This window comes from Thunnus albacares, chromosome 13, assembly GCF_914725855.1.
Source record: "Thunnus albacares chromosome 13, fThuAlb1.1, whole genome shotgun sequence".
Classification (NCBI taxonomy): Eukaryota; Metazoa; Chordata; class Actinopteri; order Scombriformes; family Scombridae; genus Thunnus; species Thunnus albacares.
In genome coordinates this window covers 6,034,393-6,049,316 of record NC_058118.1, presented here as the reverse complement: position 1 = coordinate 6,049,316, position 14,924 = coordinate 6,034,393, and the positions used below count along the sequence as shown (strand labels likewise).

The following is a 14,924-nucleotide window of genomic DNA, read 5'->3' as shown; positions in this document are numbered from 1 at the left end:
CAGGGAATAAAAAGAGATGACATTGCTTTTTAAAATAAAATGATTACTAGTAACCTAAAGAGCAATATGTGATCCATTCAAGCTATCAAAACTAAAACTGATTTCCACATGGAGAACCTTGTCAATCTAGTGTTCCAAGTAGGATATGACTTGTGCTTCATCCCAGTCATTATTTTCCTTTTTTCTGTTACAGACTGAAGCTCCTGCTGCCCTGGCTGGAGTCTCGTATCCATGAAGGCTGTGAGGAGCCTGCTACCCATAATGCCCTGGCCAAGATCTACATTGACAGCAACAACAACCCTGAACGCTTCCTGAGGGAAAATCCCTACTATGACAGCCGTGTGGTGGGAAAATACTGCGAGAAGAGAGACCCGCACCTGGCCTGCGTGGCCTATGAGAGAGGACAGTGTGACCAGGAGTTGATCAATGTGAGTTCTGTACCTGCCTGATTCTCACTAACTATGTATTCAGATGTCTCTGTTAAACTGCCTTTCCTGTAGCAGTAAGCATTGTAATTTATCTTCTGTTTTCACTTCAGGTCTGCAATGAGAACTCCCTGTTCAAGAGCTTGTCTCGCTACCTGGTCCGTCGCAAAGATCCTGAGCTGTGGGCCAGTGTGCTGCTGGAGAGCAACCCCTTCAGACGTCCACTTATTGACCAGGTAAAGTACGCACAAGATGAGATTCATCTTATTTAATACAACCACCTGGTGCTACTCTAACCTTCTATTTTTTTGCTCTCAGGTGGTGCAGACAGCACTGTCAGAAACCCAGGACCCAGAGGAGGTATCAGTCACAGTCAAGGCCTTCATGACCGCCGACCTGCCCAACGAGCTCATTGAGCTGCTGGAGAAGATTGTGTTGGACAACTCTGTCTTCAGTGAACACAGGTGTGTAGCTGTAATATTTTGAATTTTATCTGCTGTATTCAAAATGAAAGCATGCTCAGGGTTCCATGTCTTCTCCTCTTCTCCTCTCGTCCACAGAAATCTGCAGAACCTGCTGATCCTGACTGCAATCAAAGCTGACCGCACCCGTGTGATGGAATACATCAACAGACTAGACAACTACGACGCTCCCGATATCGCAAACATCGCCATCAGCAATGAGCTCTTTGAGGAAGCCTTTGCCATCTTTAAGAAGTTTGATGTCAACACCTCTGCTGTGCAGGTCAGTCATTAGCTCCTAAACAGCTTGACTAATACCTTATTCACTGAGGAAGTGTTGATCGTCAACATTTTTCCCCCTCTAGGTGCTGATCGAACATATTGGCAACCTGGACCGGGCCTATGAGTTTGCAGAGCGTTGCAATGAGCCGGCTGTGTGGAGCCAGCTGGCAAAGGCTCAGTTACAGAAGGGCCTGGTCAAGGAGGCCATCGACTCCTACATCAAAGCCGATGACCCCTCTGCATACATGGAGGTGGTACAGGCTGCTGATAAGAGCGGTAAGGAGACTTGATGAGTGCAATTAAGAAAAGGTGGTGGGGGGGAAAGCATCAGACTTAGTTTATATTTTATTACATAGTTTCTGAAGCTTCTAAGCCTTGCAAAATTAGGGCTTTCTAGAACTGAGCACAGCATGGGGGGAGAGGATACCATCTGACTTACTGTGAGATGATCACTTACTAGCTTTTCAGAGAAAGCTGTTAGTTTTTTTGCCAGTGCCGCTTTCAATGTAATAAATCAATACAGAGCACATTAACTGGGTTGTGGGAGTTTCAGTGATTGAGATTTGTCCTCCAGCTGTATTTGCGGACAGCTGCAGCCACTGCAGCAAGTCCTTATTGAAAGAGCACTCTCAGCACTAAATACAGTGCAGTGTTCTACATCTACCAAAAGAAGAAAATGACTAATTTGAACATATTTAAATAACTAAATGTTGTGTTCCAGGAAACTGGGAGGACTTGGTCAAATTCCTTCAGATGGCTCGTAAGAAGGCCCGCGAGTCCTACGTGGAGACAGAGCTGATCTTTGCCTTGGCCAAAACCAATCGCCTGGCTGAACTGGAGGAGTTCATCAACGGACCTAACAATGCTCACATCCAGCAGGTTAGCCTCGCTTTCATACAACCCTCTGTGAATTAGCTGTCCAGTCAAAAATAGAACTGCATGTCATTATTGTATGTTTATGTATTCTCTTGTAGGTTGGTGACCGCTGCTATGACGAGAAAATGTATGATGCTGCTAAGCTGCTATACAACAACGTCTCCAACTTTGGCCGTCTGGCTTCAACTCTTGTACACCTCGGGGAGTACCAGGCTGCTGTGGACGGCGCCCGCAAGGCCAACAGCACCCGCACCTGGAAGGAGGTGTGCTTTGCCTGCGTGGATGGAAAGGAATTCAGACTGGCCCAGATGTGTGGCCTCCACATCGTGGTGCACGCCGACGAGCTGGAAGAGCTCATCAACTACTACCAGGTAAGATGGAATTGGAGGGAGGGGTGAAAGATTCGTTTGCAAAGAGTTGTGCATTCTTTGTATATATATTTGTGTCATCAATTGGTTACAGGTTATTTTTGGCAAATCATAAAGCACAGAGGTGTGCAGTGTTTACAATCAGTTTACCTGATTATACAAATGAAAACGTAGCCCGCACACATTTACCACATGCAATCCTCCCTCTCTTCTCTCAGGACCGTGGCTACTTTGAGGAGCTGATCACCATGCTGGAGGCGGCCCTGGGCCTGGAGCGCGCTCACATGGGGATGTTCACTGAGCTGGCCATCCTCTACTCCAAGTTCAAGCCCCAGAAGATGAGGGAGCATCTGGAGCTCTTCTGGTCCAGAGTTAATATCCCGAAGGTCCTGAGAGCAGCAGAGCAGGCTCACCTGTGGGCCGAGCTGGTGTTCCTGTACGACAAGTACGAAGAGTACGACAATGCTATCATCACCATGATGAACCACCCCACAGACGCCTGGAAGGAGGGACAGTTCAAAGACATCATCACCAAGGTACATTTTGATTCAGTGTCCAAACTATTTTGATGTTTTGTGTGTCTGACTTTATTTGGTTAATAATTATAATAAGCATGTCTCATATCTCCAGTGTTTATACTCCTTGAATTTAGTCTTTAAAATCTCCTCTCCCTCTGCACCCTGTGTAGGTGGCCAACGTGGAACTGTACTACAAAGCCGTCCAGTTCTATTTGGAGTTCAAGCCCTTGTTACTGAATGATCTGCTCATAGTGCTTTCCCCCAGACTGGACCACTCCCGTGCTGTCAACTTCTTCAGCAAGGTACACTTAAAGCTTTCTCATACAGATAAAGGAGTATGATGGAAATGTCTTCTGTGTGTTAGGGTTGAGATGATCATTGTTCATGTGTGTCTCCAGGTGAAACAGCTGCCACTGGTCAAGCCCTACCTGCGCTCAGTACAGAACCACAACAACAAGTCAGTCAACGAAGCACTTAACAACCTCTTCATCACAGAGGAGGACTATCAGGTGAGAGAACATTTGACAGTGTGACTGTGTGTCATTAAATGTTTTTATTGTGTAAATGATTCATTCATTATTTTTTGATTTGTTATTCTCCCCTTTTCCCATCTCACTCTCGTTAGGCACTGAGGACATCAATAGATGCCTACGACAACTTCGACAACATCTCACTGGCCCAGCGTTTGGAGAAGCACGAGCTGATCGAGTTCAGGAGAATTGCTGCCTACCTCTTCAAAGGCAACAACCGCTGGAAACAGAGCGTGGAGCTGTGCAAGAAGGACAAGCTCTACAAGGTGCTCTTCCCACTGAACAATCACCATTATTTTCTTTGTGAATGTTTCTTATACACTGCTTAGTTTGACTTAGAGCATTCCTGAACCTGTCTGTTTGCTGTATTCCCTTCCTGCAGGATGCCATGCAGTACGCGTCAGAGTCCAAGGACACAGAGCTGGCAGAGGAGCTGCTGTCCTGGTTCCTACAGGAGGACAAGAAGGAGTGTTTTGCCGCCTGCTTGTTCACCTGCTATGACCTGCTGCGGCCTGACGTGGTGCTGGAGACCACCTGGAGGCACAACATCATGGACTTTTCTATGCCATATTTCATTCAGGTCATGAGGGAGTACCTCAGCAAGGTGGGTCAGCTGCTTCCTGTTCAGGCTGGCGTTAGTGAAGTCTGATTTAAATGCAGACCATATAGCTGTATAACACTGCTATCATCTCACCATCTCTTCCTTTTCTGGTCCTTTTAAGTTTCTTAAATCAGATAGTTTACAAAACTGTAGCTCATAAATAATGTACATTTGAGAATATCATAAGTGCTGCAAATGATCCGAACATCTGGCATGTTGACAAATTTATAATCTCGCAGTGTTTAAAATATGAAGGTACAGTATCGATCAAAACTTACAGTATCAAATGAAAGATATATACAGAATTCTTAGAACTTGGCGTTGTCTGTCTCCTCTACCAGTTTTCTTTTTGGGGAAATATTTTTAATTTTCTTCTTCTATGCTGCACCTCTTCTCTTGCAGGTTGATGCAATTAAGGAAAAGGTGAAAGTGAAGTGCTCTGTTTTTGATCTCAAAGTGTTTAGCTTGGAAGACTGCGGCCTTGAGTGTGCATGGTTTTAGCTATTACCACGCATTACACTCTCACTGAGACCTCTTTCAAGATGAGTCGAACATTATAGTCGCTGGGCACCGTTGCAGACATGCAGTATCTACTAAAACTCTGTTACGGTCTGAGGAAGTTAAACTGTAGCAGTCTGCTGCAATACCTCTTGACAGCTGGCATTAACCTGCATGCTGTAATCAATTTTTCATGAAAAAAAAAATCTGCTTTGATTGTATATAATGATCTAAATTTAAATGATGGCCATCTAAACTACCCTTTGTGAGACTGCAACAGAGATTAAACCGGAGGTCCAAAATATTCATGGTCTACACAGGGGGGTTATTAGAGAAAATGCACTTTACACAATAGCTTTAATGATGATTGTTTTATCTGTTTTACCTTCTATATTCATGAAAATATTGTGTCAGGCCACTGGTGCCAGACACTGTAGAAGTTTTAACAAATATGATAAATTCTCTACAATTTAACTAAAAAGTGCATTTCCTCACAGATAATGACAGTGCACAATATGAAGCTGGATGTGTTTCTTTTTAAAAGGTTGATGTGTTTTGAAGTTTTACCTTGTTGTTGGAACAAGCATGTGTGTATTGCTGATATGTAGCAGACGGCTGTTGGTAGTGCCTGGCTTCCCGTACAGTAGAAAGCCCTGAAGTGAAGACAGCACCTGGTCTGAGACTCACACTCCTCCATCCTCCTCCTCCCACCAAACTGCATCTGAGTGCTGCAGCCTGTTATTCACTGCCAGCCCAGCGGTGTAACACCAAGAGCATGAGATTGTTACTGTTTACAGGGACGCTTCAGCTTGTTGCAGTTGTGTGCTGAGAACTTCATTTAAATAGCTACTGTATTGATGAGGCATGTAGAGACTGAGTGTGCTATGATAAATGAATACATACAAGGTGTGGAAGTGCACTGCTGAGCAAGCTCTTACTTTTAACTCTAAAATTAAGTTCAGGTGCTCCTGTTTTCCCCTGAGGACCTGATATGTACATTTCGCTAATTGCTGCATCTGAATCGCTGCCTAAAGTTGTTTTTTTTTTTTTTTAATTTTATGAAGAATTTGCTACTTTTATTGTTGCAATCAGACAGACCCTCCAGACAGTTTTAGTAGAATAAATGAAAATGATCATCTTAAAAGCATTATGTTCAGTACAAACTGTAAACATCTCTACATGCTGTGTGGATAGTGTGTGAAAAGCTCAAGCACGTAGTGCCGGTTCAATCACCTGAAATAGTTTTTTTTTTTTTTTTTTCTTTTTCTGATGGTTTTGTTTTGCTTTGCCTCACTGGATGATATCTGCTCAGAGTGGCCGCCCTACTTTTTAAAAAAAGCATCTTGCACCCCCTCTATCTGGTCACATTCATCTGTCACACATTAGTTACCTAAAATATACGCAACTGTTTTTAATTTTTTAAATTGTTTAGCATGTTAATTATGCATTAAGTGTTATGGTTTTGTTCTCATTACCTATTTCTTTGCCTTGCAGGTAGATAAACTTGAAACCTCAGAGTCCCTAAGGAAAGAGGAGGAACAGGCGACAGAGACGCAACCCATCGTCTATGGTAACAGTCCTCTTATGACATCAGTGTCCATTTCACTGTGATCAAAAGCAAAGGCTTCCTCACCTGACACTTTTTAGTCCCTGGATCATCCAGGATTCCCTGTGGTTGTTCAGATACCAGAATTGATTTAAAAAGTTTGATACTGTTACTTTGTGACAGACAATAAAGTTATCTTATCGCATCTTATCTTGATAAATGTGTGATGGTCATGGGTTAAGTTATTATATGACCAGATAGTTCTCTATTGCTTTTACTCTTGCAGCTGAAAATGAAACCAGACAGTTCACCACATAAAAACTTTTTAAAACCGACAGACGAGATCAACAAACCAATGAGGAAACAAAGACCAGTTCATTGGGGACGGCTTGTCCAATTAGTAAAATGCTGATGTTTGGGTCAGTGGTTAAAGTTAGGGTCAGGCTAGTGGTTATGGTTAGGGTTAGGGTTAGGGTTTTAGGGTTAAGTCTCCAGTAAATGGATTTAAGTCGATGTAACATCCCCAAAAGTGACCTAAGTAAACAAGTGTGTGTGTTTGTCTTGCAGGCACACCCCAGCTGATGCTGACAGCAGGCCCCAGCGTACCTGTGGCCCCTCAGCAACCTTATGGCTACGGCTACCAGGCGCCTGCAGGATACGCTCAGCCAGCTGCTCAGCCAGGCTTTGGCTACGGCATGTAAAGACCCCGAACCCTTCTCTCCACACGCAGGCTGGAGCTACCATCCATCCATCTCTCACAGTCCTTCACCAGACCATTATTGTCTCACTCTGCCCTCTACAGGGAAAGTGGGATAATACAGAGAACCCCCCCCCCCCCCGTCTTTTTTCTTTTTTAAAACTTTTTTTCCCCTTTTAAAACTGTCATGAAGGACTCAGTTTTATTTCAGTTTTCAAAGAAAAAGAATGAATCACAAAGATTAATTTTCTCACATTCCGTATTTACTAGATTAATTTTCTTTTGTCTATTTTATTTGAATGGGAAATGGTTTATGTACAATGGGAGGGTGGGCTTGTTGGAAGAGCTAGTACTCTTCTCAGTTTAAAAAAAAAAGGTCTGTTGTGAAGCATCTGATTTGCACTCTGTAGTGAGAAGAAATTAATGTAGAACCTTTTCCTTTTGATGTGTGTGAGCAGCTTCTTCTGTCTGACTGTAAAATGCATTTAATTATTGTATATTCAGACACAAAAACCGCTTCTATGTTCCTCTATATTTGAACATGAGACCGCCGCTTCCATGACCACAATCCTGAAACACTACGTCGCACCAGTCATGTCCCCACAAACATACATACTCTTCTGGGCTGATTCTTGAAGGAAACCTGAGAGTATTTTACATACGATTTTCAGGAAAGTTAAGATACTTTCCAGCAAAGCCTATGCAGGACTCTCCCGACAAATTTGCAGACGACCTTTCCAAGCGCTTTAAATACTCGTCTAACGTGGGACCATTCCACTTCAGGAGGGACTGCAGACCTGTTTGTGTTTGACTAACATGCCCCGTGCCCCCTCTTTATGCTGCAGGTTTGTTCATGCAGAATATCATTTAAGGTCACTGTTCTTGAGTGTGCAGGAGAGATATTTCAAAGTTAAAGACTCCTGACCTCCTGTTGAGGGTTGCCTTTAACCTTTTCAGTTGACCCACTCATTCAATTCAGAAACGTCGATACAGGACTTGTGGTAATTTGAAGTTTTAAAGGCTTGCTTGTATACAGGAAATCAATCATTAACTCCTTTGAACTTATATTCGTATCTAAATTACCTTAGATTTAAATTGTGCACTTAAGATACTTGATTGTGCATAATCAGGATCATAATGAATGAAACAGCGGTTTTGTTTTCCACTTAAAAAGAATAAAGGCTTCTTGTTTGTCAAGAACTGTCTGGTTGTGTCTTGCATGTACTGTTTTGTACAGGTACGAGTCAGATTTGTCTTCAGTCCAATGAAACTTTCTTTCACTCAGCTCCACAAAGAGGAAGTGATGACATGGTTCGGTTATGTGTGACAAATAAATGCTGAACAGCAATCATGGACTGTAAAGTGTATGACAGAGATGCTGCAGCTGAAATCTGATAGTGTAACATTGTAAGAAAAAAAAAATGATGATATACTGCTAAAATAATGACATCTCTATTTCCAAACATATTGCATCAGTGTTTCTGTTATTTGCAGGGCAAAAGTCACCTCTGACCTGCAAGTTCACCAGAACTGGACGGGAGATCACATCCAAACAGGAAACTATTTTGAATTTGTTCGATTTGAATGATTGAGAGTGTGAATTTTCGCAAAGACCGGTGCTAACAATAAAATCCCCTACGGTGTATCGGCAGTAAAAACCTACATGAAGCTAATGTCTCACATTGAGACTGTCAGGTTTTGTTTCACCTCTGACAGTTTCTGTTCCTGTTTCCACCCTGAAGGACCAATTTAAGAGTAAGAAAGTTCTACGCTGAGTGTCACCAATAAGCCACATTCATCAAGTGGTTTACTCCAATTTTTAGCAAAGTTTAAAAGCAACTTGAGAGCAACTCAGATGCTCAGAGAAGAAACAATGAGATATTGTCTCTATCTACCATATTGTTGCTTTAAAAACAATCCTTACAATTTGAGTGGTATGTTAATCTGCAGGAACATACTATTTTTATTTTATCCTTCACTTTCCTTACTTTTTGCAGTGAATAATAAATACCAGCCCTGTTCAACAGCAGCAACAGAAGGTTGACTTGATGAATGAGGATGTAGTACTGGCACCCTCTGATGGTGTAAATCAGCAGCTGCTACAAATACAGCAGACCAGTAAAACGTCTGTTCTGGTGTGAGTTACTACCAGTCATTTACCATATTTATATCTATCAATATAAGAGTTTGACCATGATTTTGACTTAAATAATGATTTCATATGGTAAATGTATATATTATAGGTGGAGGTGTTATTAAATTCACTTTTCTACAACAGTGATATAAACTCAGAAACTACAGCAAATGCTGCATTTAATACCAGGAAAAAATATTCAAGATGGCTATTATTTTATATCAAAACACCAAATAACAAACATTCAGTCTCATCACAATATTATTACATCGCATTAACCAGCTCTACTGCTGCGATGCAAAACTTAAATAATTCATCGAAGTGACCTCCATAATATTTCATATTAAATACATTATAATATAAAAAAATGACTTCTCTCAGTTTCAGCATTCATTTTATGAGATGATCTTTCTTCATTTTTATCATTAGGCAAACACAATTTGGGGACCATAGTTCAGTGTTGTTAAATGGTTGCAATGTGAGACCAACAACGGTAATATTGAATCATTGCTTTGCTCTAGTCACATTTTAAACAGTAAATATATTTAATCTGTTTCCTCAGGTCTGTAAACTGTAGCATGAAAAGTGTTCATACTACAGATCTGTCGCAGTAAAGTGATAAACATCAAGCTCTTACTGTTATTCCAGAGTCAACTCACTTCTAATGTGATGGGGTTAAGTGCACAAACCCCCAAAAGAGCTCAAAAAATAATAATAAAGTAATTGACAATCAGTTATTCTTGTATAAAAATACAAACTTATGGTAGCCCAACTTAGGTTTCATTGCAGATAGTTTTAACATCGATATCTTCTGAAAGTCCTGCAGATTCAAACCGGAAATCTAGTAGAGCTTCAAGTCTCCAGTGACTCTGTCGATCAGATCAGCCGGGCCTGGACCGATACCCAGCACGGTGCGTGACCCGGGTGCAATCTGTGTCCTCCCTGCGTCCTGGATCAGGCTGACAGGAAGCCCCACTTCTTTGGCGTGACCCAGAAGATCAATCAGGGTTTCCTCATCAGGAGCTTTCACCACCACCTTGGGCTGGCCGCAGTACTCCCACTGTTTGAGAAGCGAGGGGTTCCTGCGCTGCACCTGTTTGTAAGCTGACACAGCAGCGTGGGAGCACTGGGCGGCAACTTTCCCTTTACCCATCTTCAGGTCATTTCGGACCACCAGAATCATCTTGAACTCGCCTCCTTCTCCCATCACGCTGGATTCACCAGTGCCGTTCCCCATCCCTTCCATCAGGCTTTTGGATGTTGAGCCGTAACGAGCCCGGAGCTGCCAACCGAGGAGGAGTCCACAGCCCAGTCCTGCCACAACACCCAAGCCCAGCGGGCCACACAGCAAATCCATGTTGTTAAACCTGCAAAAAAGAAGAGGAAGAAGGTGAGTCTGTGTCACACATTTACACCTATTTATTTATTTAGAAAGTTGGGATTCATGTATTATTCTCGACCTTGGAAACAGCACTTGACAAAATAGTCTCACCACAAGGTCCATTCAGTAACTGTTCTGGAGCTTTTGATCATATCACACCGTCTTCCTCAGCAGATGGAGTTGCCCAGTTGTCATGGAAACTTAAATGTAAGAGTTTCCCTTCCTCTAAGCACTTTTTAGACATCTCATCCATGTTGGCTTTTCAGGTTGAGATTGAAGTTTTAATTTTAAAAAGCTCCAGAACAGCTAACAATCAACAGACTTCACCCAATTTTCTTCAGCCTGACATAAATGTTTAAATACAGACATTTAGCATCAAGCTTAGACACATGTGGTTATTTAAACTGCTACTTCTGACAATGTTTGAAGCTCTGTGAGCCAATGACAACCTCTTCATGGAGATTTACACACAGTTCAGTTTGTCGATACATCACTCATTTAAGATTCGACCAAATCCAGTAAATAAACTTAACGATAACTTCGCGGGCTAACAAGCTAAACTAACTTACTAGCCAAACTAGCGTTAGCTTCCCGGCAAAAAGTTAACACTTTCTCTCCCAAAAACACCGCTTCAGAATAATAATTCAGAATAAGTATGATTTGGCGAACAAATAGACGGGTGTTCATATATTTCCTGCACTATAGGTGCCAACACGGTGCAACTTACTGATTTCTGGTTTTATTTCATACCTGCTGCTCTGCTCGACGTGCTGCTGCCTGCATTAATGAAGCTTCTAATGGTCGCTTAGCGATGACGACACAACATACGTCGCAACTGACTTTTCAAAAATAAAACAAAATCTTGTAATTACATTTTTGAAAAGATATAGAATTGCATTTATTTAATTCTAATGCATCTATTATTATTGTTATTATTATTATTATTATGTGGTGTTTAACATTTGGACTGTGATGAAATGGAATATATTATGATAAATACAGTCTTAAAAAATAAAATAAAACAAAAATATTGCAATAAAGAGAAAATAAATATGAATATTTTAATTTTAGCTTAAAATTTAAGCTTGAACAAATGCTCAACATGTTACAATTGTATGATGAATCACCTTGTCAATAAAACTGCCTTGTTTGACTTTTAAACATAAGACACATCACTCCAAAAGAACCAACAGTAAAAGGGACTACAACTGTGATAATATACAGATTAATTCAATTCAATTCAATTTTATTTATATAGTGCCAAATCACAACAAAAGTCATCTCAGGGCACTTTTCACATGGAGCAGGTCTAGACCACACTCTTTAATTTACAGAGAGAGAGACCCAACAATTCCCCCATGAGCAAGAACTTGGTGACAGCGGTAAGGAAAAACTCCACTTTAAGAAAGCTGTGAAAAGATTTAATGTTTGGGTAATATTTCCCCCATATGCTTCACAAAGCTCCACAAAGAGGGCAGTATGTTTTCACCATTTTCAAACACAGTTAAGGGATGTTTTGCTACTGGTCAGAGTGTGTTCTTTGGCACAGCTGTCTGAAGAAAATGGTCCCCTCTAAAACCACTATTCTGTGCTTAAAAAAATATCTCTTATTGTCACACAGGCATCATGGAATTGGTTTAAGTTATTATGACTGATGACCTCATTCTAGCTCATAACAATAACTCATTTTTTAAAATTTATGTATAATATAATTAATGATAATTTATGTATAAAATAATTTTGTATAATATTTTGTGACTAATCCATATTCATAAACAAAACATTATGTATATATGTAGTAAACATTTATTTCTACCTATATTAAAAGTTTATATATAAAATGTTCTGATATATTCTTCTAAGTGAATAAAAGAGTGCAGATGTGAACTTTCGGTAATGTGAATGTCCCCAGTATATAACTTAATGTACCATACACTCCAAAGGGAGTGTAATCCTCTCCCTTCTCAGACAGATTTAAAGAAAGCCCAGGAGTTCAGCACAGTGAATTGTCATGTAAGTACCTTTCTGTCTGAATCTCACCAACTGGAGTCTCCAGGAACCTTTCATCTTTGTGCACTTCATCCTACAGAGATAAGACAAAGCTTGAGAGCAGATCTTAGAAGTAGGCCAAACTCTTCTATAACAAACAGCAGTTAACAGATGCTGAAGGGGGAAAGGCTGGCTAGGCTCCTGCTATTGCTGAACATCACATGACAACACCTCCTTTCCATTGAACACACAGAGGAAAACAAGCATCTCAACAAGAATCTCGCTGGATAGACTGAAGCTTGAGACAGAAGGGGATTATTCAGTGTTCCTCACAGTCCTGTACGCAAAGCAAGATGGCCTCACATGTTATTCCCATAGGTTATTCCACTACTGCTGAATTAAAGCATGATGCAGAGATGCCAATACTGGAACACATCGTCCACCACATTACACTGGGAGGAGTGTCCTACCTCTGAAGTGTCCTAATATGGTTTGGATGATTGGTACAAGAGAAAGAGAGAGAGAGAGAGAGAGAGAGAGAGAGAGAGAGAGAGAGAGAGAGAGAGAGAGAAATATAGTTAAAGGCAGTATTGCAGGTGAGGGGTTGGCATGGCAATAACTGGAAAATACTAGCACAACCTAGTGGATCTATTTGGAAGACAAGGCTTTAAACCAGAAGAAAAACAGTCACGATAACTAACAGAGTGAAGCATTTTGTGAATGTTCACCATTGCTGAACAACAGATAAGACCCTTTAATGTCGAAGTGAAAACAGATCTTTGCAAAGTGATCTAAATTGATTACAAATAATTAATTACAATTACAAAATATTTGCACTATTAGTATTCACCCTTTTTAACAAGACACACCTGAATCATCACTGGTGCAGACAATTAAGTTTAGAAGTCACATAATTAGTTAAATGGAGATCACTTGTGTATTTTAGCCCTCAAGACTAAACAACACATGTTACACAGCACATCTTCATAAAAAAATAATGACTGCATGTCAAAAACCGACTATAAAGCCTGACAAAATATATGTGCAGTATATGCCTGGACCAACTATGGGCCAGTTTTTCAAAGATTTTTCATTGCCGGGGGCAGTGCAAAGGAAACACAGGCCTATATGCTTTATTCATTACTTTTAATCCATTTAAGAGTAAAATAGATTTATAACAGTGTTCTGGATTGTATCTGTGGACAGATGTCATGTTTCACGTTAGTAAGTTACAACTTCTTTAATACTCATTTGGCTGAAGATGACTCATATGTGAATAAATGTTCTGTGTTGCACTTGTTTATTGGTTATCCACACACAATAAACAGCCGCCTGCTTCATTTACGGTTGATTGAAAACACTGTGGTTGTTTGCTCAGGAAAAAACACGGCATCAACACACGAATTCTATTAGACTGCAACCTACTAGTGTTTGTGAAAAATGAGTCTGCTCTGGTCCAATAGGTTAAAGTCGTGGAATTAAAACAGCGTTAGAATTCATACATTTAATTCTTGTGGGTTTATGAGACTTAATTTTAGCATCATGCACTGAGGCTGGTGCAGTCAGTTTTAATTCCTCTCCTTGTGTTTGGGCAGCATTAGATGCAACAAGATTATATTCATTGGGATTTACACAAGCCTTGTGCTTATTTTGTTGTCTACAGAACATTAGCGATGGAAATTTATGTAAAAGTTTTGATGTAAGCTACAAGAGTCAAAACTTCAGCTTTCATCAGGGGGCTGAATATTTTTGCAGGAGGGCCAGATTTGGCCCACGGACCAATATTTGCCCACCACTGGTATATGATGCTTTTCATTTGTGGCTGTGGTTTTTTTATAGCCATTAAATGCTTGTTTTTCTAAGATCACAGTTTGGGTGTAAGAATTATAGAAGTAAGACAGACTGGCACACTAGGCGACTGATCAGCAGACGAGGAGGCCTCTTGTTAATATCACAGATCTCCTGAGGGTTTTATTTTGTGAGTACAATATATTGTACATATGTATATGTACCTAAAAAAAAATGGGGGAAATCTGAAATAAACGCCTGGCGTTAGTAGTTCTGACATGTTGAGATCAAGCCCCTGCTACTATTTAAAATTTTATTGCATTTCATGTTCAGAATATGTTGATTTATGGGAAGGGAAGCACTACAACAAAATAGAACAAATTTTAATGTATCACTTACCAGCTTGTTCATGTGCATTTCATACAGAAGGTGCAAGAACAGGACTTCTTCCATCTCAAACACATTTTTTTCCCAACTCTGAGTTGTTATCTTTGGTGGGATTGCCCCAAGTTAAAACTCACCAAGCCTCACAATTTTAAAATCCTAATTGTAACAGGGGTGTATAAATACACAACAGCAAAATTGTGAACTCCTAAGAGTTAGCTACTCAAAGGATCCGGCGTTCAGCATCAAATAAATATACAAGACATTATGAAATAATCATATAAATACAGACAACATACTGTATGTAGCCAAATATGACCATAAAACTGTGGAATAAAAAAATAAAATGTAAAAAAAGACCAATATTCTGAAAAATGATTTTATTGTGCTTCTTTTTGACAGAGTTGATTGCAGGTCATTTTAAGTCTTCATCTGTTGTGAGGCTG

General features: G+C 40.4%; 2 protein-coding genes across 6 annotated transcripts in view; one reads left to right on the top strand and one right to left on the bottom strand.

Moving 5' to 3' along the window:
• cltca (clathrin, heavy chain a (Hc)) overlaps positions 1–8,002 on the top strand; it is a 33,942-nt gene extending 25,940 nt beyond the window's left edge. For 2 of the 4 annotated variants that reach the window (XM_044371345.1, XM_044371344.1), the window contains 15 exons: positions 194–428; positions 539–661; positions 744–889; positions 986–1,169; positions 1,252–1,444; positions 1,890–2,047; positions 2,143–2,415; positions 2,631–2,948; positions 3,101–3,232; positions 3,329–3,439; positions 3,556–3,726; positions 3,843–4,064; positions 4,464–4,484; positions 6,054–6,129; positions 6,673–8,002. In XM_044371345.1, coding sequence (XP_044227280.1) covers positions 194–428; positions 539–661; positions 744–889; positions 986–1,169; positions 1,252–1,444; positions 1,890–2,047; positions 2,143–2,415; positions 2,631–2,948; positions 3,101–3,232; positions 3,329–3,439; positions 3,556–3,726; positions 3,843–4,064; positions 4,464–4,484; positions 6,054–6,129; positions 6,673–6,806 — 2,497 coding nt within the window. In that variant the 3' untranslated portion in view covers positions 6,807–8,002. The remainder of the gene's footprint in view (positions 1–193; positions 429–538; positions 662–743; positions 890–985; positions 1,170–1,251; positions 1,445–1,889; positions 2,048–2,142; positions 2,416–2,630; positions 2,949–3,100; positions 3,233–3,328; positions 3,440–3,555; positions 3,727–3,842; positions 4,065–4,463; positions 4,485–6,053; positions 6,130–6,672) is intronic. The other 2 variants (XM_044371347.1, XM_044371346.1) reach the window with 1 other exon arrangement.
• A 1,311-nt stretch (positions 8,003–9,313) lies between these two features.
• ptrh2 (peptidyl-tRNA hydrolase 2) lies at positions 9,314–11,138 on the bottom strand. 2 transcript variants are annotated; one of them, XM_044371348.1, is made up of 2 exons: positions 11,068–11,138; positions 9,314–10,303 (listed from the first exon to the last, which is right to left on the bottom strand). In XM_044371348.1, the coding sequence occupies exon 2, from the start codon at positions 10,291–10,293 to the stop codon at positions 9,778–9,780; it is 516 nt and encodes a 171-aa protein (XP_044227283.1). In that variant the 5' UTR covers positions 10,294–10,303; positions 11,068–11,138; the 3' UTR covers positions 9,314–9,777. The 2 variants fall into 2 exon arrangements, with proteins under 2 accessions (XP_044227283.1, XP_044227284.1); XM_044371349.1 differs by having other exon boundaries at positions 11,045–11,115.
• Between the last annotated feature and the right edge of the window lie 3,786 nt (positions 11,139–14,924).

What these genes read in the sequence shown, in the direction of transcription:
- ptrh2 (XM_044371348.1), bottom strand. Translation starts at nt 10,293, where the DNA reads ATGGATTTGCTGTGTGGCCCGCTGGGCTTGGGTGTTGTGGCAGGACTG.